General features: G+C 40.0%; 1 protein-coding gene across 1 annotated transcript; it reads right to left on the bottom strand.

Annotated features, from left to right (window-relative positions):
* Positions 1-4,216: 4,216 nt before the first annotated feature.
* On the bottom strand, positions 4,217-19,155 carry LOC142750574 (extracellular calcium-sensing receptor-like). The gene is made up of 7 exons (XM_075859572.1): positions 19,151-19,155; positions 13,588-13,809; positions 12,218-12,509; positions 10,676-11,506; positions 8,742-8,954; positions 5,368-5,491; positions 4,217-5,115 (listed from the first exon to the last, which is right to left on the bottom strand). Exons 1-7 carry the CDS (start codon positions 19,153-19,155, stop codon positions 4,217-4,219), a joined length of 2,586 nt encoding a protein of 861 aa, XP_075715687.1.
* Between the last annotated feature and the right edge of the window lie 7,674 nt (positions 19,156-26,829).

Genomic DNA, 26,829 nt, shown 5'->3' with positions numbered 1-26,829 from the left:
ACCTGAAGCCTGGCCAGTATCTTCCCTACTGTAAAGAACACGGCCAAGAAAATTGTCTGTGAAGTGGTGTGTAAGTGACAGGGGAATAGTTTTTACCCCAAGTATTAGGTAGCAAACTGGTGTTTGTACAATGTTTAAGATATCAGCAGCTCTCTATATGCTATCCCAAAATTAGCATATTTTGTTTGATAACGGTATTCAAGAAGTGTTGTGGGAATATTAAATACTGAGGTTAAATTTCATGTAAAGTTCTGGATTAGCGTGCCTTAGAATTGCACGATTGGAGGCATGCGTCAGATATAAGGTGGATCAGCAGTAGAAATAGATTCCCATTTGGAAAATATTTTTTGTTGTGAAAGGAAAGTTTTGGGAAAAAAAATTCAGATCAGAAACTATACTTGGATCTATTCTGTGTGTGCACAATATTATTTTATTCTGCTGAGGATTTAACTTGCTGTTTGATAGGAAAATTCTGTGAAGTATACATAAAAAGAAGAACAAATAGTTTGTATGTATCACTTTTAGTATATTGCTCAATGTGAATGTTTAACTGGAAGATGTAATTTGTTAATATTTTCCTTCAATTGAATTATCTGATTAAGATCAATTAATGATTATATGGTAGAAACGATTGTTCTCCACATGAAGTGTCCAACTGGGAGCGGAAGGCGTGAAATCCAGATTCTAGTGGAAAGTGAATGGATAAGGAAGGTAAACCGGTAGCACCCAAGGCTCTCTTGATGGCACTTATATTGATGTTGTATGGACTCACATATGCCTCCAAGACTACAAAGATCTGTTTTATTTGCCTAGAGAACAGTCCTGGCAGACCGGTGCCAACCTTATCAGCACATCTGCCTCCCACGGAGAGACCTTCCAGAGAATACAAAATGTTTTCATTTAGCTTTCTAAGATATTAGATATGTGTATAAGTGTGTTAATTTGTTCTAAAAAGTAAGTAAAACAATGTTTTTCAGATAAAGTATATAGTATCTGTGAACATTTCTGTGGGGAGAAGCTGTTACAGTTAATCAGTGCAGATCAAGGTACAAATCCTGCTGAAAAGAGTAACACCAAGTGCAAAATAAAATGTACCCAGTAGATACACATTTTCTAGATGCCCTGTCCAGCGGGACAGAGAAGTTTTTCTTATATAAAGGTGTTTGTTTTATTTAGTTTAAGGGCCTGTCACTTTTATTGAATATTTTTTTTTTATACAGTATGCAAATGTTGATGTTATCACCAGATGAGCCTTTATTGTAACAATTGACAGAGGTCGGTTTATCAGCAAGTGCCAACAAACTTAAATCAAAGACTTTAAAATGATGAACTCCATCCCTGAAATGCGGCAGGTACAGCCTGAGCCGAAACAACGTGCTTGTCATGAACTGACAGCAGTGTCACAATTTTAAGCATCCGTGCAGATAAGCAACTTGCTGGAGGAAGAGGATTTTGATGCGGAGGGTTTGTCGCAGTCATAATAAAACTCCACTAATCCGCCTACGAGGAAACTCACCCCAGGCTCACAGTATGAGGTGCAGTGTACACTAACGCCCGGTGACATACACTAACAAACTACAGTGTCTGACAGATGAGAAGGACTAAACCAAGTCCTGCTGACATAACAAATCATCAAAGTAAAGCAAAGGCCAAAGACTTGAGTGAACCAGTCAGCAGCATCCAAGTGTTCACAGCAGAAGATAAGTAAGTGACCAGGTGGTGGGTAATAATAAATCCCCCACTGGACACCACCGTACAGTCTGACTCAACTGTGTGGGAAACTCCAAGGGTGGCAATCAGTGAAGTGCACAAGACAGAAGAGGATGATGATGTACAGGACTTTTCAATAAACTGATGGGACCCAAACCCAAACCTGAGGGGAAAATACTGAGATTGTTGATACCATGAGATTGGTGATAGCATTATTTTATTAGTTGAGGCCCTTTTGTTTATATTGTCAGAGGTTTATAATTATAATGTGTGTAAATATGCCACGGTACTGCAAATTACAATCTCTGTGTTTTATGTGGAGGTATGAGGTGAAGGTCACTGGTTGTTGTGACTCATAAGTAGCAAGTACATGGCAGCAATGTGGGCCGGAGGTTATGTTACCTGGGTATTTTTAGGTTTGAGATAGATGCTGTACACGAGCTGTTATAGCTGCAGGAGAAAAAAAGTCCCATTAGGACAGTAAGTGACAGTGCAACCCAATTACTATGACCAATATATGTGCCGTGGCAGGAGAAGGATTATCGCTAACATTAGCAGGTTTAGCAGTAAAGAATGCACATAATATAGAGAAATTAGCTGAAATATTTGACAATGTTACAGATTGTGTTTGATGCTTTGACTGTAAAGTTTGTATTTGCTAGATAATTAATATTAGTAACTAATCAATATTTAGTAGTGCTAGATTATTTGACTGCTACCCAAATCGGCATGTGCCAAGTAGTTGGCCCGGCATTTTGACATTATATAGTCCTTTCTGGCATTATGCAGGTCAAGTATGACAGAACAAGCCAAGAAAATAAAGGAAGAGTTCAGGAAAGCCAATTCCAAAGATGATTGGAGCCTGGAGTGGCCAGACTGGTTGTCATGACTGGACCCCTCTAACTGGTTTAAGAGTATTGGGGGATGGGTAATATGTTTGCTCCAGAGTGTCCTGCAGGTTGTTTTATTATGTATTGCATTATATTTGCTTCTGCGCCTCATATTTTGGGACCTGCCAAAACTTTTGCAATGCTTTGCAGTATCCTAGATCCGTTGTTTGGGCGTACCCCATGAGTGAAATAGGTATTTTGCAGAATTTTGTTGACGTGCCCAGGGGATGAGGTGAAAAGTTTAGGTAAGTCCTCAAGGTGGGATAAGTCCTTCCTTAAGTACCTGGTATGGATACAAAATGTCCTCAAATAAACCAAAGGTGGGAAATGTGAAAGTGATTAAAATCTGTTTAAATGATTCCAGATTGTGTAGACTCCATCTTGTATATCTGGCATCCATCTAGTATATCTGGCATCCATCTTGTAGCCTAAAGAATCAATTTTGTGATTAAGAAGTCATGTTGCTTTAAGCTAATATATCTATGTCAGCAATGTCTGCAACAATTATATGTTTTTATTCCTGAGCTGCGTGTTAAGTCTTTCTTGCTATGGAGAATATAGATAAATATTTACCCGTTATATTATGGGAAAATGAGTCTACTATCTGCCACTGTCTGGGAGAAACAGTTTGTATACTGAAACTGTGCGGCCAGTCTGACTGTTTAGCCAAGGTGACATGGTATATTTTGGGAAATTATAGTTTTACATTTAAAAAGTTTTTTAAGCCCATGATTGGTTCAGGACAAACATATTTTCACTGTATGCTATTGGCTGAATCAGAACCATTGTAAACGTCACATTGTAAACGATTGACTGAAATCAAGTCTACTCCATTTTTGAAAGATGTTATTGTAATTGTTTTGATCAATAAAGCCAGAAAAGGATATTTGAGTATACAAGCAGTGTCTCTGTGTCTCTTACTTCTCTACGATATAACCTATTATTTAGATCTGGATAACTTTCCCGAGCGAGTGTCAGTTGATACACGTATCTAAAATTTCAGTCTAATATATCTTGGCTATGATTGCGTCAACAGTTTTTGGTGCCGAAACCCGGGAGATTAATCGTTTGATAGCCGTCACTGGAGGTCTGGCATTGCAATAGTGAAATTTCAGAAACAGCGGTAAGTAAGAAGCTTATTCTTACACAAACCCTTTTCACTCATGTATTGCGGGCTGGAATTAGCAGTCATGAGGTCACATCTCCTGGGCGCAGGAAAAATTTATAAAAAGGAATGAGGTATGTTAAAAACTTTTTGTATTATGAATTATTGCAAATGCGTACGTCTATCTTGAGTATACAAGCAGTGTCTCTGTGTCTCTTACTTCTCTCCGATATATCCTATCATTTGGATCTGGATAACTTTAATGAGCGAGTGTCAGTTGATACACTTAGCTAAAATTTCAGTCTAATATGTCTTGGCTATGATTGCATCAACACTTCAATGACACTGGTTATTCTTAATTTACTTTAACCTAGAACTTATGTTCTCGTACAACCTTTGTAGTGACTCCTTGACACATTAGGCAAGATTAAAATAGTTTTTATTAAATTACAAAAAATGTTTTATTTTATTTTTCTTTAACACTGATAATATAATTGTAGAAAACTTTATATTATGTTTTCCCCAAGAGGTGTTTTCTTGAGTTCATATTGGGATGGAATAAAATAATATAACATTTAGGAGCAAACATACAGCACAGCATTGCCCAGTTTGAGGAAAGGATTGCAAATATTTCCATGGCTACTGTATATTTACCACTGGTGCTAAGTGAGGCCGGAATATATGACACCCAAACACATAGGAAAGCAAGCATGCTGAAGGTGATGAACCTAGCTTCATTGTAGCTACCAGGAAGCTGTCTAGATAAGAAAGCCACAAGAAAGCTAGCCAAGGCTAGTAGGCCTAAATAACTAGTGGTACACCAAAAGGCTGTTAGGGACCCTTCATTGCATTCAGCTATGATAATATCAGATTTGGTCTTCACATTGTATTGTGGGAAAGGTGGTGCAAAAAATAACCATATAACACTTACAAGTAATTGAAGAAATGTTCCCAGGCCAATCACCAGATATGATAGTTGAGGTCTGGCCCATTTAATCAAACCACTGTTTGGTTTTGTGGCATTAAATGCAATCATAACCATAACAGTTTTGGCCAAGATGCATGAGACACAAAGAGCAAAGGCAATCCCGAAAGTCACTTGGCGTAGAAGACACTTGACATGGTAAGGATAGCCGATAAATGCCAAAGAAGAGAGAAAGCAGAGGGACATAGACACCAGGAGTAGGCAACTAACGGTATAATTATTGGCTTTTACTATAGGGGTGGCTTTGTAATATATTAAGAGACTGAGGACACCTAAAGGAATTAAGGAGGATGTGATGCTGGTGGACATCAAAATGACTCCTAAGGTTTCTCCATGGGAGAGGTACTCTGTAGGTTTTGGTAGACATTTATCTTTTTGTTGATTTGGCCATTGGTCCCAAGGACATTTAAGACATGTATTTGCATCTGAAAATGAGATGAAGAAAAGAAAAATATAATTATTTATATCTACGTACTAGTAAGGGATTGTCCGGTTTAGAGATCCTATGCATTGAATAGGTACCATGTAATACTTTATTTTCCCTTTGGTAGCGCTGCACAAAAAATCAACACATGCTGTGTTCCTCTGCAGACTACAGCTTAGAGAACCCCATCAGTGGGTCACCTTATGGTATATTTAGGAGACCATTCGAAAAAAAATTAAAACATACGCCTTACCAGTGTTATTTGTGATTTCTCCGAGAGGGCAGGGGATACACTGGAAGCAACAGGTTGGTTTTCGACTAAGAGGTGCTTTTCTGAAACCTGGACGACATCTTTCACTACAAACTGAGATGGGTTTCTAAAGATAAAAACAAATAAATAATCTTTTTATAAAACATCTGAGCCAAGTAGAGAACATGTTTTAGGTGTTTCTTATATCAGTGATCTGATCTATGAGTCAATAATACGAAGGGTCTCTCAACTCATTTACAAGATCACAAAATATTCTAGTTACAAGGCTATGTTCATATTGCTATTGGAGATTCATTTTTGTCATATTATTCGTGCAGTAAATACTTTGGAAACCACAACGGAACCCCAATGAACCCCATCATAAGTCGACCGGGTCTATCTAATGCTGATGGGATCTGTTGCACGTTATGAACGTTATGTGAATAGAGCCTAAGTCTGTCAGTCGTTCAATCTGATATACAGCTCAGTAGAGTAAAATGTAGTCTTTCAGCCAGGGATAATTTTAGGGGTTGGCAAACTGGGCAAATGCCATTAGCTTCTGTTTTCTAGAGTGCTTTGATGACTGGACCTCTAGGAGCAGGGTGGAGAGACTACTGCCCAACAATAGGGAGAACTGTGTGGCTGTAAATCACAGCTTCCTCTGTCAGCCCATCAATGAAGCAATCATAGATTGCCAATAGGTTGCTAAAATACCAGGGGGGCTAACAAAAGACCTCCATGTCTTCCATGGATATGAGGCAAAGGCCAGGTCAAAAGAATTCCTGGCAGTAAAAAACTGACCGACTACAGTAATGCAGTGTATTATGTAAGCGATGGAAAGTTTGCATGTTGAAGTGCCCTTGTGGGACTAAAAAATATTGTAACAAAATATTTTGAAGTACAGATGTAGCCATTTTTATGTTGACTTTTAATGCATTAAATAAACAGTGGCTAGATCCTTTATCTTGACTTTTTCAATGACTTTTCAATGGCTTTTGTTGTGTGATATCACGCTGCAGCAAGATTAAGATGGCTACATCCGTATAAAAAATAATTATTCAAGTAAAAAAAAACATAAAAAATCTGCTTTATTACAATGCAAAATGCTTTAACCCCTTAATGACCAGTCTATTTTAAACCTTAATGTGTTTTTCCATCGTCACATTCCAAGAGCTATAACTTTTATTTTTATTTTGGTGTCGACATAGCTGTATAAGGTCTTGTTTTTTGAGGGATAAGTTGTATTTTTTAATAGCACCATTTTGGGGTACATATAATTAACATTATTGATTAACTTTTATTAACTTTTTTGGGGGGGGGGTAATGGGAAAAAACCCATACATTTCACCTTTCTTTTTTGTGTCTTAGATTTACGCCATTTACTGTGTGGTATAAATAACATAATAACTTTATTTAGTGGATCGTTACAATTGTGGCGATACCAAATTTATATAGATTTTGAATGTTTTACTAATTTTACACAGTAAAAACACTTTTTTTTCAAAATTATTTGTTTTTTGTTTCGCCATGTTTGAAGTGCCATAATTTTTTTATTTTTATGCCGATGCATCTGTATGAGGGCTTGTTTTTTAAGGGACGACGTCTAGTTTTTATTGGTACCATTTTGGAGTACATGCAACTTTTTGATCACTTTTTATCACATTTGTTTGAACGTCGGATGAACAGAAAACAGCAATTCTGGCATTGTTTTTTATTTTATTTTTTACGGCGTTCACCGGGCAAGTTAAATAATGTAATCGCTTTATAGGTGGGGTCGTTACGGATGCGACAATACCAAATATGTGTATTGTTTTAATTTATTTTATTTTTTTCATATTAAAGTATTTTATAAGGGATTTTTATTTATTTATTATTAACTTTAGTAAACTTTACGCTAACTTTTTTTTTAGTCCCATTAGGGGACTTCACTATGCGATCTTCTGATCGCTTTTATAATACACTGCAATACAGTATTGCAGCATATTATTGCCTGTCAGTGTAAAACTGACAGGCACTTGCTAGGTCATGCCTCAGGCATGACATAGCAGGCATCCACTACAGGCAGACCTGGGGGCCTTTGTTAGGCCCCGGGCTGCCACAGAAGCCATTGGCACCCTGAGATTGCAATCGCAGGGAGCCGATGAGGTGCGAGAGGGTGATCCGTCCCTCCAAAACCACTTGGATGCAGCACTCGCTATTGAGCGCCACATCTAAGGGATTAAACGTGTGAGATCGATGTTGAGATCGATCCCACCATTAGTGCAGGTGTCTGGCTGTCTTTAGACGGCAGGCTTATGTCAGAGCGCTGTGAAAAGGCGGCGCTCTGGCATAAGTGCCCTTAACGGTCGTCGTGAAAAGGCGCATTGGTGGTCGTTAAGTGGTTAAATGTGAAATAAATTCTAAAAAGGACACAAAATTGTTATCACCATATTGGAAACAATTCGTGCTATAAAGTGATCATGTTATTTATCCAGCACAGGGAACGCTATAAAAATGAAATACATTAAAATGCCAAAATTGGTGTAATTTGTACATCCTGCTTGCCAAATACCACAAGTCGTCCTGAAAAAACAAGTACTTATAAAGCTCCATTGACAGAATATTAAATGTGGCAATAGGAAAATATAGATTTCTTGATTTAAAGTATTTTTATTGTGTAAAAGTAATAAAACATTTATATTGCACGGTGATCGCTGGGTAATCAAAACACAAATAACAATGGCAGAATTGCTTTTTTTCACATTCCTCTCAAAAATAAATAAATCTGAAACTTATATAATACATTATATGTACCCCAAAATGGTGATAAAGAAAAACAAAAAAAATCATACAACTCATCCCACAAAAAACGAACCCTCACCTGGTTATGTCAACGCAAAAATAAAAAAATTGCAGATTTTAGAATGCAGTGACACAAAAACAATTAATAAAAACATGTTTTTTTATTGTGAAGAAGTAGCAAAGCATTAAAAAAAAATATTACATTTGGTATCGCCTCAGAACAAACTTGTCAAGTCATTTAAATTGCAGGGTGAACGCCCTAAAAACAAAACCCAAAAAAACAAAAATTGAATTGCTGTTTTTTCTCTACACCCTAAAAACTATGATGAATTTCATACAATACTTTGTACGTACCCCAAGATGATGGCATTAAAAAAAAAAGTTATGGTTCTTGGAACGCGACGATGAAAAATAGTTACGTCCTTAAGGCCAAAATTGGGTTAAATGGCAGCTTCATTTGGGCGTTGAATGGCAGTATTGTGTGGGACATACATGGCAGTTTTATGTGGGCACTAAATGGTAGTATTAATTGAATACTCTATAGATTAAATAGTTTATTGTTTATATCATTATTTCGATCATTGTAACTTGGATACCTTGGTGTAACCCATGTCCCATCTTAAAGAACTTGTATTAATAATTAAGGCGGACGAGTCATATTGACCAACGTTGACGTGTATCAATCCACCATCCGGGCTCAGTTGCCAGTTGACTACATCATACACAGGAGGAGGATCCCCATTATAATCAAAAAACATGTCTCGCCCACTGCTCAGCTTCACTCTGGCTGTCTTCATATATTTTAGAATCTGCAAGGACACCGTATGTTACATATTTACCGATTCTGTTTTCAAATCCTAAACCTTCATTTGTTAGTCCATAATTCCATATTAAAAATTCAATTTCAAGACAAAAATAAAGTTTCAACTACCAGAATCAGAGTATATAGAGTTTATTTTATGGAATCTTGATGGAGAAGTTGGCAAAACTTATGAGATAATCGAATGTATACAACATCTGAACTGCGCAGTTACTACCAATGATCCCCCAAAAAAAACCATGTTCAACGCTTAGGGTATGCCCACACAGGGCGGATATGCTGCGTAAATGTAGGCAGTGTATTCGCCCTGGAGCCCGCAGGAAATTCCGGATGAAAAACGACACCAAATTGTGGTGCGGTTTTTGTCCGGAATGTCCACTGTGGAAAACAGTACGTAAAAAAGTCTATACTTACCCGTAATGGCCATGCATCCCGCGTCATCTGCTATTTGTTCCGGGTTTTACCTCCCCATTAAATTCAATTGGGAAAACCCACAAAAGAAAAGCAGTGATTCCTTAGCATAAATTTACATTCTACTGATTAAGAAAACCGCACCGCAGATCAATGTACTGTATGAGCGGTTTTTCGGCAGGTTTTTTACGCAGTGTGTGGATGAGATTTTTTCAGATCTCATCCACTTTGCTGCTACTGTATTACATTGCAGAGTTTCCGCATTACTTGCACTACGTGTGAATTTACCCATAATTTGTTAGTTTCACATTTGCACTAAGAATTGTGATTTTCTGTTCCGTCATTGGAGAGGAAAAACTGAATTCAGTGGACAAACCAGTCATCTCACGGAAAACAACGCTGCCCAACGGACACTATTGACTTTAATTGGTTCCATCGGGTTTCCGCCGCCTTGTGACCGTAATTTTACCGGAAGATAAAGAGCTGCACAATTTTTTACAGCATTTTTGATGGATACTGCGACAGAGGCTCAAAGCGGATGTGAACGAAGCCTAAAATACCTACACCATAAAATTACAACATATACAATATGCACAATCTATGGGTAGAGTAGAGATGAGTAACTTGACCCAGAAAAGTTGACATCCACCGATTTGCCATTTCTAGTCAATTCACCCACTGTAAACTATCGGCTAGCAAATTGGCAAATTGAAGGTGAGACTTGAGTGAAATAGTATTGTATAAAGATCAAATGTATGGAACGATATAAAGTCAACCACACCCAATTTCACCATTTCAGTTCCTCATTTTTCAATTACAAAAACTGTTCTTTCAAAATGCATTCCGATTTTACAATATGAAAAAAATGTAAAAAAATTCAGTTGCCTACAGGGGACTTCCTCTTTGACAATATTTTGATAGGATCTCCCAAAATTAAGATGATTGCAGGGTGTCCCGCTGCTGGGTCCCTCAGTGATCATTTGTAATCTGTGTGTGAACCTGGCAGCAAGTGTTCAAATACTCTGCAGTGCCCCCACAGGAAAAATAAAGCATTACACTAAATTAATGGGCTGTAAAATATGGACATGCTAGGTCCTCCAGAGAGAAAGTTGTTTTTTTGAAGCTGTTCTCCGCTCTGGGTGATAGATGAAGGTCCTAAACAGGAATCTTTCCCGTTTTCTTTTTGTAAACCAGATCAATCCATTATTCGATTTTTATTGTGTGGATCATGAACCATCTAAACTTCTCCTTTACACAGAAAAATCATATAATCGACATCATAATCCAATGAATCTTTACCTGCCAAGGTTTAAAGTTCCAGAAATCTGAGCACAGTCTGTCAATGAAAAGACCATTTTGTGGTCTAAACGCATTTAGGTCATGCAAAGCTTTAGCAATCACATAAATGGCACCATAAAGATTGTACGAGATGCGAATGCTAGACCCTCGTTTTAGGTAAATTTGAAAATCTTCAATTCTATCTTTCTCTGTGCAGTTTCTTGACGGTTTCTGTCGAGGAAACTCAAAGTTTTCAAAGTTGAAAAATCCACAACCAACATTTTCTTCCCAGAACATCCAATTCCAAGGTCTTTCTGGCAGGTTGACTGGACTGAGATGGTCTAGGTATTCTTGGAATCCAGGAATAGTTCCACTGTAGAATGCAAACCCCACGGTTCCTGCAAGAAGCTTGGAATATTTTTCTGAAGAATATAATGAAGTGGTTGACCAAGCTTCACTGGCTACCCATATCTTCTCAGTTACATTTCGCCTTAAAAGCTCATCTAGTAGGGGCAGAAAGTGGACATCAGTAGAAAAGATAATCACAACCTGAGCTGTAGACTCTTTTATAACCTGACCAATATGAGGAACGTTACTGCTGGGTTTACCAATCTGAATATACTCTGTGAACTCTACGCACACCCCAGATTTAAGGATTTCATGTTTAATAACCTGAATACCCTGTTGACCATAATCATTAGCAAGAGCCACCAATCCCACCCATGTCCAACCAAAATGCAAAACAAGCTGAGCCAGTCCTTTAGATTGGAATGCATCACTTGGCACAGTCCGAAAGAAAGAAGGAAACTGTGTCCTATCACTCAGGAGGGAACTGGTTGATAAGTGGCTTATCTGTTGGATAAAAAAAAGGCATTCAAATAAGAACAATTACCAAAAATGTATAAATTATCTTTTCAATACTTTTTTAGACATCCTACAGTCTTGAAAATGCTGTAAACGAAAGATGCTTTTCTCCGCCTGTGAAAAACTGAACTACTTGTCTGTCTATGTCTAACCCTGTACAATCTGCAATGTTATATGAACAGGATTTCTCCATTCACAATCACTGCGCCCCATCTTGGACTATAAGGTTTGTGAGAGGAGCCTGGAGGAGCAGAATAAAGGACATGCAAGTCCGCTAAGAGGCACTTCACTAATATCACATTCAATTTGTCAAATATAAGGAGAGACAAGGGAGTGGGGTCAAGTCTGTGTAGAAAGAATGTTCCATACAGGGACACAAGGGGTGAATAGTGATCAATATACCAGGAGGACCTGTGAGAGTAATCTAGTCACAGACATGACACACAGAGCTTTATAGGCCGCAAGCACGGCCTTAGAGGGTTAACTTGAAGATACTGGGCCCTAATGCAAAAAACAACTGACTACTAAGAGAGATAGGAGGGTAGTTTAGTTTGGTCTTTTGGGCACAATTAGCATTTTTAACAGTCAACAGAAGGGAAACTATAGCCAATTATATGGAAAAGTGAAATTTGAAACAGATAAATTTTAACAAAGTATTTACTAGACATTTGTAAAACATGTCTGGCTTTTTTGTCTTACTTGTGGATACCTGCTCAGCCCAAGAATATGAGCCATGAGGATGGAGTAGGTAGAGATGGAATGGCCAATGATAGCCACTAGTTTCTCTTCTCTTTGGCACTGAAAGTTGGGAATGGCTTTTGTGTTTCCCGTCATCATCCATATTGTCCCCTCCAACTCCCTCTGAAGCACCGAGCAGGAATCATATACCTGATAGCCCAGGGTGATGTTTGGGAGAATATCTGGACTGCTGTTTATCTCATCGGTGGCATATTTTACCACATGGAGCTGAAGGTATGTGTCCAACGATAATCTAAAAGAAAAAAAACACCACAATTTATAATATTAATATAACAGAGCAATGAAACTATCATCAAAGAATTATAGGTGGGATTTATACATTTCCTACGCTATTTTTTTGGTGTCGAACAGTCACAAATTCACCAAAAGTATCAATTTGCGCCAATTTTTTTTACTTTTGATGCATTTACTTTGCAAACACCACAAAAAGTGTCGAGGAGATTAGCAACCTGGGGGGACCCTGGGGGGGGGGGGGCACCTAAGGACTGACAAAATGTACAACTATTTACGTCAGAAGCTGGCGTAAATTTTAGTGAAATTCTACATCATCTCACAGACAAAAGGTAAACAATCCAGCAAAAACACACCCACTTCCAGACTTGAGGCTAGCTGCCCGATTTAGCAAAAGTTGGAGAACTAACCCTGTGACGCCCCTGAAGAAACTAAGGCCCTGCCTAATGCAGATAAACCAAACTGATAAAGGCAAAACCACTATCAGGAACCTAGCAAGCAGACCCTGAATGAACCTTGTTGGTGGAAAAGAGATCTTGATTTCACCATGCATCTGCCGGCAGGTGGAACGGACATGTAGAGAGGTCAGACTAGCCAATGTCAGCAACTGAGCGGTAACACAATACAAAGTCAGCAAGCAAAAGATAAATCAACACAGTCCAGCTCATACACAGTATATTTACACAACGGTACCAAATCAGCAAGCAAAGAAATGTCAAGTCAATCCAGGTCATACACAGTAGAAATAAGGAAGAATGCAAAGCGGGGTAACAGGGAATACTCACAAAACATAGAGATAATGAACCATGAAGAAAAACGATAACTGACAAGGAGCCCAGATTCAGAAGGGTTTATATGTAACTGATGTAAACTCATTCATGATAGAAACTAGAGCAGCTGAGTAGAAACAGCTCCCAGGCTTAACCCTCTCGACCTTTGCGTGTTCCCCTCAATAAATTAGGTGCATTTTACTCCAATGCTCTATATATTAAGACTAGCATATGAAAAGTCATGCTTAATAAAGTCCCCCAATGTCTACAATGAGATAAATATTAGCATTTATTAGGTTCTTGCCTTACTTTCGGCAGATGGCTTGACTTGGTTTCTCAGTATATAAGAGCTTGGGGTAGATTTTCTCCATATGAAGAGGTAAAATGGCTCCAAATAAGATGTCTCCACTAGCAGAGATACCCGATAGGTCAGGAGTATCCAGAGTGCAGTGTTGTATAAAGGAATAAGATGTTGGAACCAGGTAATGGAGGATGAATTGCCACAAGGTCTTGTAGAAGAATTCCACCAGCCTGAAATCAGTCACAAGAAGATTAGAAAGGTTATCTATCTATCTCTGAACTTATGTAATATTCTAAGCCATGTCTACATGGCAACCTTATTATTTACAGCACAAAACTGTAGCCTTGATATATGAGACCGCAAGTTACACATCTAAACATATGTTGGCTCATCATATCTACATTGTAAAAAAATTCTCCTGTAAATTCAGTCTATAGGGTAGCTCCACGCATGATATCTATTTCTAGTGAAAGACTTGCCAACTGATATGACTAAAGTGGGGGCTGCTGCCACTACTGTACTTTTTTTTTTATCCAGTTTCATACAGGTGCTTCTATCTTCTCTGTTTACCCTGTTCTATATCTTTATTGCTGGGATTATGTTACCTTAAAGGGGTATTCCCATCGCCCCGATTTTTTTTTTATACCCTACATTTTCTTTCTTTTTTTAATCAAAATAAAATATATTACACCCCTCCATTGTTTTATCTTACCCCCATGTTCCCACTACGGGAGTGCATGGTGCCACACCTTGTTCTCGATCTTTTCTGCTTGAGTCGGTAGTACAAAGCCCTTTCCATTCACATAACCAACAGGTGGCGCTGTAATAAATATCACTGTGTCACTTGCATCAGCATGCACGCTCCCGATACTGCTATGAATATTATTACATCCAGCATTTGGATTACAACATCGTGCCACAATGACTTCTAACAGGAGGCTTGCTCGCCCCCCCCCCTCATTATCATCCACTTTGTCTTGTGTAAAAGTACAAATTCTCTCCCCTCTTCCTCCAGTTCAGTGTTGAGTTCTCCCAAACATGTCCACAGAAATAGAAACTCTTTTTGCTTGCTCCAAAGTCCTCCCTGTTATCCCTATATTTACATATAGAGATAACAGAACTTCAGAGCAAGACAAGTGTGATAGCCCTGATAATTCAGCATTGTTTCAAAGGGGCATGTGAAGGGTTTGTGAAAAATAGGACATGTCCTATTTTCCTGCGTGTCATGAACGGAATCCAAACTGGAACAAACAGAAACCATAGGATGGATCCAGTGCAAATGGTTTCCGTTTGTCACCGTCTTGTAAGTGCTCCGTCGTTTTGACTGAATGAATAGCGCAGTTGACTATGATATTGATTCCGTCAAACGAAAACCTTTACACAACGGTGACAATTGGAAACCATTTGCATCGGATCTGTCACTGTTGAAATCAATGGTGATGCAAATGGAAACCTATTTGGATTCCAGTTCAGATTGCGTTGATGGGTTCCCCTGATGGAACGGTCCGACGGGACCCATGAACATAGTCCTGACGCAGTTGTAAACGAAGCCTAAATAGGACAGTATTCCGGCTACTTCACATGCCCGGGAAAAGTTTTTAGGTAATTCTATTGCAGAGAGGAATGTAGAGGGGGAGACCGGGCTAGGAGCTGAACAGGACAGCTCTCAGGTGACTGTGCATGTAAAGAGAGGTGGCCAGGCTGGCTGTTTTTGCGCATGCGAGACCAATGTGCGTTCCTGAGAACCCAGACAGACAAATAGAAAGATGTAGAGGCATATCTGCACAAGCGCGGCCATTGCTGCAGGACCTTGGTGGTGGTCCTATCTATTGAAAACAGACAATATACAAAGAAGAGAACACAAATCCAATAGGAGGAATATCTCAGAAATGGTGAACTAATATAAAATAAGGGTTATTACAGTTTTATTACTTTAGATAAGGGACCAATTGAAATTTGAACTTCAAGATGGGAATACCCCTTTATTATAATGGCAACATACAGTTCACATAAATAACATTACCATATTGTACAAATAACTAATGCCACGTCACAATGCACATAACTAACACTACTATACTGTACACAAAACTAATGTAACAATACCGTGCACATAACTAACACTACAATACTGTACACATAACTAATGTAACCATACAGTGCACATAACTAACACTACAATACTGTGCACATAACTAATGTCACCATACAGTGCACATAACTAACACTATCACACTGTGTATATAACTAATGCCACCATACAGTGTACATAACTAACACTACTATACCGTATACAAAACTAATGTAACCATACATGGCACATAACTAACACGACAATACTGTACACATAACTAATGTAACCATACAGTGTGCATAACTAACACAATACTGTACACAAAACCAATGTAACCATACAGTGCACATAACTAACACTATCACACTGTGTATATAACTAATGCCACCATACAGTGTACATAACTAACACTACTATACCGTATACAAAACTAATGTAACCATACATGGCACATAACTAACACGACAATACTGTACACATAACTAATGTAACCATACAGTGCACATAACTAACACTACAATACTGTACACATAACTAATGTAACCATACAGTGCACATAGCTAACACTACAATACTGTACACATAACTAATGTAACCATACAGTGCACATAACTAACACTACAATACTGTACACATAACTAATGTAACCATACAGTGCACATAACTAACACCTCAATACTGTACACAAAATCAATGTAACCATACAGTGCACATAACTAACACTACCACACTGTGTATATAACTAATGCCACCATACAGTGTACATAACTAACACTACTATACCGTATACAAAACTAATGTAACCATACATGGCGCATAACTAACACTACAATACTGTACACATAACTAATGTAACCATACAGTGTGCATAACTAACAGTACAATACTGTACACAAAACTAATGCCACAACAGAGTCCACATAGATAATGACATCATACAGTACACATAACAAATGCCATTATACAGTGCACATATCTAACACTACCATACTGTACAAATAACTAATGCCACCACACAGTGCACATAACTAACACCTCAATACTGTACACAAAACTAATGTAACCATACAGTACACATATCTCACAGTGCCATATTGTACACATAATTAAGTGATTATACAGTGCACATAAACACTACTATACTGTAAGCAAAACAAATGCCATTATACAGTGCAGATTGCTAACACTACTATACTGTACACATAACTAATGTAACCACACAGTGCACATAACTAACACTACCATACTGTACACATAACTAATGTCACCGTACAGTGTACATGACTAACACTACTATACTGTACACATAACTAATGTAACCAAACAGTGCACATAACTAACACTACCATACTGTACACATAACTAATGTCACCGTACAGTGTACATGACTAACACTACTATACTGTACACATAACTAATGTAACCACACAGTGCACATAAATAACACTACCATACTGTACACATAACTAATGTCACCGTACAGTGTACATGACTAACACTACTATACTGTACACATAACTAATGTAACCACACAGTGCACATAACTAACACTACCATACTGTACACATAACTAATGTCACCGTACAGTGTACATGACTAACACTACTATACTGTACACATAACTAATTTAACCATACAGTGCACATAACTAACCCTACAATACTGTACACATAACTAATGTAACCACACAGTGCACATAACTAACACTACAATACTGTACACATAACTAATGTCACCGTACAGTGTACATGACTAACCCTACTATACTGTACACATAACTAATGTAACCACACAGTGCACATTACTAACACTACCATACTGTACACATAACTAATGTCACCGTACAGTGTACATGACTAACACTACTATACTGTAAACAAAACAAATGCCATTATACAGTGCAGATTGCTAACACTACTATACTGCACACATAACTAATGTAACCAAACAGTGCACATAACTAACACTACCATACTGTACACATAACTAATGTCACCGTACAGTGTACATGACTAACACTACTATACTGTACACATAACTAATTTAACCATACAGTGCACATAACTAACCCTACAATACTGTACACATAACTAATGTCACCATACAGTGCACATAACTAACCCTACAATACTGTACACATAACTAATGTCACCATACAGTACACGTATCTCACACTACCATACTGTAAACATTACTAATGCCATTATGCAGTGCACATAAATAACACTACCATACTGTACACAAAACGAAGCCCACCACAGAGTGCACATAACTAACACTACTATACTGTGCACATAACTAATGACACCATACAGTGCACATAGCTAACACTAAGGCTGGGTTCACACACCCTATTCACGGACATAATTCGGGCGTTTTAACCTCGAATTACATCCGAAAATACGGCTCCAATGCGCCGGCAAACATCTGCCCATTCATTTGAATGGGCTTTACGATGTTCTGTGCCGATGGTAATTTTTTTTACGCGCCTCTGTCAAAAGACGGCGCGTAAAAAAGACGCCCGCGTCAAAGAAGTGTCTGACACTTATTGGGACGTAATTGGAGCCGTTTTCCATTAACTCCATAGAAAAACAGCTCCAATTACGTCTGTAATGGACGCTGCGAAAAACGGCTGCAACATGCCATTACGTCTGAAATTCAGGAGCTGTTTTCTCCTGAAAACAGCGCCGTAATTTCAGCCGTAATGGACGCTGCCGTGTCAACATACCCTAACGGACTGTACATATAACTTATGCCGCCACACAGTGCACATAACTAATGCCACAATACAGTGCACATAACACAAAAATAATGTACACATAACTAATGTCATCATACAGTGCTCATAACTAACACTACTATACTATACATATAACTAATGCCACCACACAGTGCATATAACTAACCCCACCACACTGTATACATAACTAATGGCACCACACAGTACACAAAACTAATACTACCATACTGTACACATAACTAATGCCACCATACAGTACACAAAACTAATACTACCATACTGTACACATAACTAATACTACCATACAGTACACATAACTAATGCCACCACACAGTGTATATAACTAACCCCACCACACTGTATACATAACTAATGCCACTACACAATGCACACGAGTAACACTACAATACTGTACACATAACTAATGCCATTATACAGTGCACATAACATTACCATACTATACACAAAACAAATGTCACTGTGCAGTGCACATAACTAACACTACAATACTGTACATATAACTAATGTAACTGTACAGTGCACATAACAAACACTACCATGTTAAAATTCTGTGCTTAGGATAATTTCTGATACAGAACTCTAAACCCCCTGATTCCCTAACACAGCTACTGCCCTAAATTATACAATTGTGGCTGCCTGGAGTCACCAGCCCGTCAGTGACTGTTAGTTCTGCACCCCCTATAGCTACACCCCTGCATAGAGCTATAGGTAATAGACATGTATACATGTGACTTACCTCATTGTCCTTCATAGGTGATACATTTCACTCCTGCTATAAACGCTCCCCTCTATATATACTGTATGTCTAGAGGGCTTCAAGGTATCATATCCTATTCGCCTATCAGCATACGGCGTCATTACTAGTGTGTTTTACCATAGGGACAATTCCCACAGTGCGCATAATAGAAGTTGAGGTAAAACATAAGGGGCCTTATGTCTCCACCAGGTATATGTGTCGTCTATATACCACATGGGTCCCACTCATCACACAGGAGACATAATCACATAGAGTGACAGATCACAGCTGATTCCGAAACACTGATTTATAATTCATGATCAATGAGGCACAAGAACTATTTCGACTAGTATTGCTACTATACTGCGATCCCTTAAATTCAGCATCTGATCATTTAGACATTCTGATAATCCGGCAGTTGTTTCCAACACAGAACTACATTATAATCGGGCCTCATAGGGGTGAATTTACTAAGAAGGCCGTTTTATTTGTCAGTCCTAAACTGTATCGCGCTGGAGTACAATGAAACAAATCTATTCACTTAATAACTTTGGCGCATCTTTGGCTGTCTGTGCACTAGAAATTTAAATCTATGCGCCATCACTTATGCTAATTTCTGGTGTAAGTGATGATAAATCTGTCGGTCCGCACGAGACCACCTATCACTAAGCCCCGCCAACTTTTCTCACCATAGATGTAAGAGGTGTTAAAAGTCGCACATTATAGCACAAACATGACGTGCACAATAATTAAAACAATTTCTACACCATAAAAGTGGCGTAAATTATTTAATTAATTTCCCTCATAGTTGTATAGGTGAAACTATAACTACAGCTGGGAGTTGCTGTTTCCAGAAATGTTCCTACCCATCATCTCGCTGCAGGTCATACAGTGTGGTATCACCTTTAATCTTCATTTTTAGAGCGTTATACAAATTTGTGTTTTTTTGTTGTTCTCATGTGTACTGTGATGCAAGATGAAACATGGCATGGGCATTGTGATGTAAGATGGAACACAGCATGGGAATTGTGATGTAAGATGGAACACTGCATGGGCATTGTGATGTAAGATGGAACACAGCATAGGCATTGTGATGCAGGCTAGGACATGGAATGGGCATTGTGATGCAAGCTGGGACTAGCATGGTCATTGTGATGCAAGCTGGGACTTGGCATGGGCATTGTGATGCAGGCCAGGATGTGGCATGGACATTGTGATGTAAGATGGAACGTGGCATGGACGTTGTGATGCAGGCTGGGACATGGCATGGACATTGTGTTGCAGGCTGGGATATGTCATGGGCATTGTGATGTAAGATGGAACACAGCATGGGCGTTGTGATGCAGGCTGGGACTTGGCATGGGCATTGTGATGCAGGTTGGGATGTGGCATGGGCATTGTGATGCAGGCTGGGACATGGCTTTAGCATTGTGATGCAAGCCGGGACGTGGCATGGTCATTGTGATGCAGGCTGGGACGTTGTATGGGTAATGTGGTGCAAGCTGAGAAGTGGAATGGGCATTGAGATGCAGGCTGGGACATGGAATTGCCATAATGATGCAGGCTGCGAAAGGATATAGGCACTGTGATGCAGGCTGGGACATGGCATGGGTATTGTGATGCAGACTGGAACGTGGCATGGGCACTGTGATGAAGGCTGGAAAATGGCATGGTCATTGTGTTGCAAGCTGGGGCGTGTTATGGGCATATGCATGTTGGAATGTGGCATGGTCATTGTGATGCAGGGTGTGACATGGCATGGGCAATGTGATGCAGACTAGAATGTGGCATGGGAATTTTGATGCCAGCCGGTATGTGGCATGGGCATTGTTATACAGGCTGGGATGTGGTCTTGGCATTGTGATGCAGGCTGGGACGTGGCATGATCACTGTGATGCAGACAGGGACATACCATGCGAATTGTCATGCAGGCCGGGACGTCGTATGGGGATTGTGAAGCGAGCTGGAACATGGCATTTGCATTGCCCATGCCATGTCCCAGCTTGCATGACAATGTCCATGTCATGTCCCAGCCTGCATTACAATGCATTTAGAAAAGGCTAGGGACTGTACTATTTGTACTCTGTATTTTGTACCAGTGTACCAATATGGTCAGCCCAGTGCACATGCAGGTTCACTACCCAGGCCCGAAAGAGCAATCTGCCCAACTGGCCAGATAGTCGGGGTGCTAGGCTGGTCATTAAGCCGTCCTGGTCCCGATCACCAGGCGATTGCAACCTTCAACTGTGTCCGAGCTATAGGCTTCTTGCTTTGCCATTCTCTGTCTTGTAAGCCACAGGTCGCTATAGTCCTGTAACCTACAAGTCGCCAGGACCACGCACAGTACGTTACCTCCCAATACAGGCAGTGCAATGACGTTACTGCATCACGCCGCCTGCGCTGTGTTGTAAAAATCAGGAGAACCTTAGCCAAAGGGGGCACTATTACCCTTCAGGATTAGGTTCACAAAGGTGAAAATGTTTGTGGGGGGCACAGATTACTGTTTAAAGGCACATGGGGCATTATTTTTTAGGTGCCACACAGGAAACATTATTACTTTTAAGGGCGTTATTACTGTCTAGAGGACACCAACGGGCATCATTACTTTATTGGGGGGAACAACGATAAACATTATTACAAGTTGGGGGCACAAAAAGGTCATTATTGTTGTGTGGGAGCACAAAGAGGCACTAAAAGGAGCACTATTACTTTTTTGGGGAATAAATGGGGCACTATTACTATTTGGGGACACTGAGAACATCACTTTTGCTGTGTGGTGCACGCTTTTATATTTTGTATAACTTATTTAGGGGTCTGGGCTGGGGTATGAATTTATTTATGTTACTGCAGAGGCTGTGGATGACAAAACCAGAATTGGACTGTTACTCTAGTCCCCAAACCAGGTGGGGCCCCACATATATACATATATACACACAACATCTACAAAACAGGCTGACACGCCACACAAATCATATAAAAATAATTAATATTTTATTAGTTCACTACATGATTAAATACACAATAGTTAAAAGGACATTGCACACAATAAATATGGTATCTTCAAGGATATAAACATGCCAAAAGTCACCCAGTCGTCAGGAAACACGAATTACAGAGTATACAAATTATGAATACAGGCAATGCAGAACAACCTGGATAAAGGGCACTGAGCGAGCAATAAAGTATCACTGCCGGTTATGCAGAGTAACCAAAATAAAGTGCACAGTGCAATCCATACAGTGCAATCCATAGTATAAGGGTATGTAAAAGTACACAGCGTATCCGACCTAGAACCTTCAGGGAATTCCGGCCAGAAAACTGCACTTTTTTGGGTGGAATCTCTGCAGTGGAAAACAGAGTTGGAAAAAAAAAAGGGACAATACTTACCCCCTGGGCGTTACCATAGCGACATGTTCCTCTGTTCTCCATGCAGCCCGGCCTCCAGAGATGACGCTGCAGCCCATGTGACTGCTGCAGTCTGTTATTGGCCCCTTAGGATTTATTAAATTTGAACAAAAAGAACGGTTGTTTTTTTTCTGACTTGCGGTTTTTGCAGCGTCTATACCCAATTTCTACTGTAAAGCTTGTGTAATTTTGGTGAATGCCGGGAGAGAAATAACCCACCTGACTGCATTGGGCCAACTGTAAAGTTTGGTGGAGGAGGGGTAACGCTATGGAGGTGTTTTTCAGGGCTCAGCCCTTTCGTTCCAATGAAGAGAAATCTTAATTCTTCGGCACAAAAGACATTTGTGACAATTGTAGCTTCCAACCTTGGGTGAACAGTTTTGGGTTCGTCCCTTTTCTATTCCTCATGACTGTGTCCCAGGGTACGAGCTCCATAAAGACATGGTTGGTTGGTTGGTAGGGGGAGTTTGGGGTGAAAGAACTTCACTGGCCGCAAAGAGTCCTGACCTCAACCCCATCCAACACCTTTGGGATAAATTACAACGAAGATTACGAGCCAGGCCCCCTCCCCCAAACATCAGTGTCTGACCTCACAAATGCTCTTCTGAATGAAAGGTCAAAAATTCCCACAGACAACCCAAAATCTTGTAGAAATCCTTCCAAGAAGAGTGGAAGAAATTTTACTGCAAAGGGTTAACAAACTCCATATTAATGTCTATGGATTTAGAATGGGATTTATATATGAGAACATATCCATACAATTACGACCCTATAGCTATGGATATGATTAGATACATTGGCTCAGGAGACAGTATCACACATGATTGGATTAGATACACAGTTCTGCAGACAGTATCACACATGATTGGATTAGATACAGTGGCTCAGCAGACAGTATCACACATGATAGGATTAGATACACAGCTCAGCAGACAGTATCACACATGATAGGATTAGATATAGGGCTCAGCAGACAGTATCACACATGATTGGATTAGATACATTGGCTCAGCAGACTGTATCACACATGATTGGATTAGATACAGTGGCTCAGCAGACAGTATCACACATGATAGGATTAGATACACAGCTCAGCAGACAGTATCACACATGATAGGATTAGATATAGGGCTCAGCTCGCTGACATTGCGGCTCCAGCGCTGAAACCAGGAAAGGCCAGAATCATAATTGTTTTGCTTTTTATGTGTTACAAATTTATTTGTGTTTGTGTTTTTTACAGGTTCGGATGTTGGACTACATAGGATTCTCAATAAAATGGTTAATGAGGGTTGTGTGTTTTTTTTTTTTTTTTTTCAATAAAATATTGTCTCTGTATTTTTTTAAACATTATTACTACCCGCAGTCCTATGTAACACCACAAATAACACAGTGATAACTCTCTGAGAACAGATAATGTAGTAGATGTTACCTGCAGTCCTATGTAACACCACATATAACACAGTGATAACTCTCTGAGTACAGATAATGTAGTAGTGTTACCTGCAGTCCTGTGTAACACCACAGATAACACACAGTGATAACTCTCTGAGTACAGATAATGTAGTAGATGTTGCCTGCAGTCCTATGTAACACCACAAATAACACAGTGATAACTCTCTGAGTACAGATAATGTAGATGATACCCGCAGTCCTATGTAACGCCACAGCACCGTGTACTATTTTTTCAGTTAAACTAGTTAGAGGTTCCTATTTGGATATATTCTTTATAACGCCACAGATAACACAGTGATACTGTAGCAGATGCACACACAGAAATATATACACATACAGATACAGGCGCGTAGCTAAAGGCTCATGGGCCCTGGTGCAAGAATTCAGCTTCGGTCCCCCTACCCCTTCCCAACAGCACTTCTATGCACAGCCGCCTTGCTCGACAGAGCAAATGAATGCCTCCACATGATAATGCTCCCAATAGCTGACCCCACACTATAATGCCTAATAGATGCCCCCACACAGTATAGTGTCCCCCATAGCTGCCCACACAGTATAATGCCCCATAGATGCCCTTACCACACAGTATAATTCCCCCCATAGCTGCCCCCACAGTATAATGCCCCCATAGCTGCCCCCACAGTATATTGCCACCCATAGCTGCCCCATACAGTATAATGCCCCCATAAAGTATAATGTACTCCATACAATACAATGCCCCCATACAATATAATGCCCCCAAAGCTTCCACATACAGTATAATGCCCCTACAGCTACCCCATACAATATATTGCCCCCCATACAGTTTAATGCCCCCATAGCTGCCCCATACACTATAATGTCCCATACTGTATAATGCCCCCCATAGCTGCTACATGCAGTATAACAGCCCCATAATGTATAATGCCCCCATAGCTGCCTCATACACTATAATGTCCCATACAGTATAATGCCCCCATAGCTGCCACATGCAGTATAACACCCCCATAGAGTATAATGTCCCCATAGCTGTCCCATACAGTATAATGCCCCACACAGTATAATGCCCCCCCATAGCTGCCACATACAGCATAATGCCACCCATACAGTATAATGTCCTCCATAGCTGGCACATACAGTATTATGCCCCCATACAGTATAATGCCCCCTACAGCTGCCCCATACAGGATAATGCCCCCATAGCTGCCCCATACACTATAATGTCCCATACAGTATAATGCCCCCCATAGCTGTCCCATACAGTTAAATGCACCCTAACAGTATAATGCCCCCACAGCTGCCACATACAGTATAATGCACTCATACAGTATAATGCCCCCATAGCTGCCCCATACACTATAATGTCCCATACAGTATAATGCCCCCCATAGCTGCCACATACAGTATAACACCCCCCATACAGTATAATGCCCCCATAGCTGTCCCAAACAATAAAATGCCCCCTAACAGTATAATGCCCCCCATAGCAGCCACATACAGTATAATGCCCAATACAGTATAATGTCCCCTATATCTGCCCGATACAGTATAATTCCCCACAAACTGTATAATACACCCCCATAGCTGTCCCATACAGTATAATGCCCTCATACAGTATAATGCCCTCCATAGCTGCCACATACAGTATAATGCCCCATACAGTATATTGCCCCCTATAGCTGTTCCATACAGTATAATGCCCCCCTCAGCTGTCCTATACAGTATAATGCCCCACATATAGTATAATGCCCCCTCAGCAGCTACCATATCAGTTCCCCTCCCAAACCCAGAATAATGCCCCCATATGTACATACCTGATAGAAAAATAATAAAATAATTACCTATCCCTGTTCCAACGACGGGTGGAAAATCCTTCTCCTCCGGTCTGTGCTGTGAGTGACTCGGCGCAGACAGGCGCGATGACGTCACTACATCGCGCCTGCCTGCGCCAAGCCGCTCACGACACAGTGAATGCTGGAGCAAGTCCTGAGGACGCAAATACATTTGGAAGCACGGTCAGCGCTGTGTGGCAACAAGGGGCCCTGCGGGCCCCCCCAGGCTTGGGGGTCCAGTCGCATCTGCGACTGTTGCGACCCCTATTGCTATGCTACTGTACAGATACATACATATATAGGCACTTAGACACACAAATACACACACACAAGGACACACACACTGGAACATATACACTCACAAACACAGACAAATAGAGGCACAAACAATGGACAGACTGAACACTCACATCTCCTTCCTCACAGGCTTCTCGCACACCACGTCCCTGCCAAATATATATATGATTCTGGTTCCTGCTGATACAACATTAGATTTAATTAAGAATCTGAAAATGTAGGAAATCACATAGTAGTGTAAATGAGCGTTTCGTATGTATTTTACCTGAATAAGCTTGTATGCTTTTTAACCCTGTAACATCTGTAACCTGTTTACGAGAATTTCTCCAGCAGGTAAACGTGTTGTATGGGAATGATTAACGTCGGCTGAAGTTATCCTCTTATACATAATTGTCCCCCTGTTGCAAATGTTGGAGAGCAGCATCCCACAATATTGACGGAATTACCATCATGGTGTAGCCTAGGAGGTATATCTTTTTTTTCTATGTAGCCTAAGGGGACTATGGGTACCTTCTATTGGACTATTGCAGCTTCCTTTGTGACTATGGGAACCATCTATGGGACTTTAGTAACCTCATATGGGTGTGTGTAAGCCTCCCATGGGGCTATGGGTACCTTCTTTGGCACTATTGCAGCTTCCTGTTACTATGGGAACCGTCTATGGGACTATACTAACCTCATATGGAACAATGGCAGCCTTCTATGGGACTATGG

The sequence above is a fragment of the Rhinoderma darwinii genome, chromosome 3 (genome assembly GCF_050947455.1).
Source record: "Rhinoderma darwinii isolate aRhiDar2 chromosome 3, aRhiDar2.hap1, whole genome shotgun sequence".
In the NCBI taxonomy this organism is placed as follows: Eukaryota; Metazoa; Chordata; class Amphibia; order Anura; family Rhinodermatidae; genus Rhinoderma; species Rhinoderma darwinii.
The sequence above is the reverse complement of the archived record's forward strand: the minus strand, read 5'-3'. Positions and strand labels throughout refer to the sequence as shown.

Bases quoted from the DNA above. Each gene is read 5' to 3' on its own strand.
- LOC142750574 (XM_075859572.1), bottom strand. The intron at 11,507-12,217 runs GTAAGACAAAAA...TTTATCCAACAG, and splicing joins GGCTGAGCAGGTATCCACAA to ATAAGCCACTTATCAACCAG. The intron at 5,492-8,741 runs GTATCCAAGTTA...TTTTATCTTTAG, and splicing joins GGGACATGGGTTACACCAAG to AAACCCATCTCAGTTTGTAG.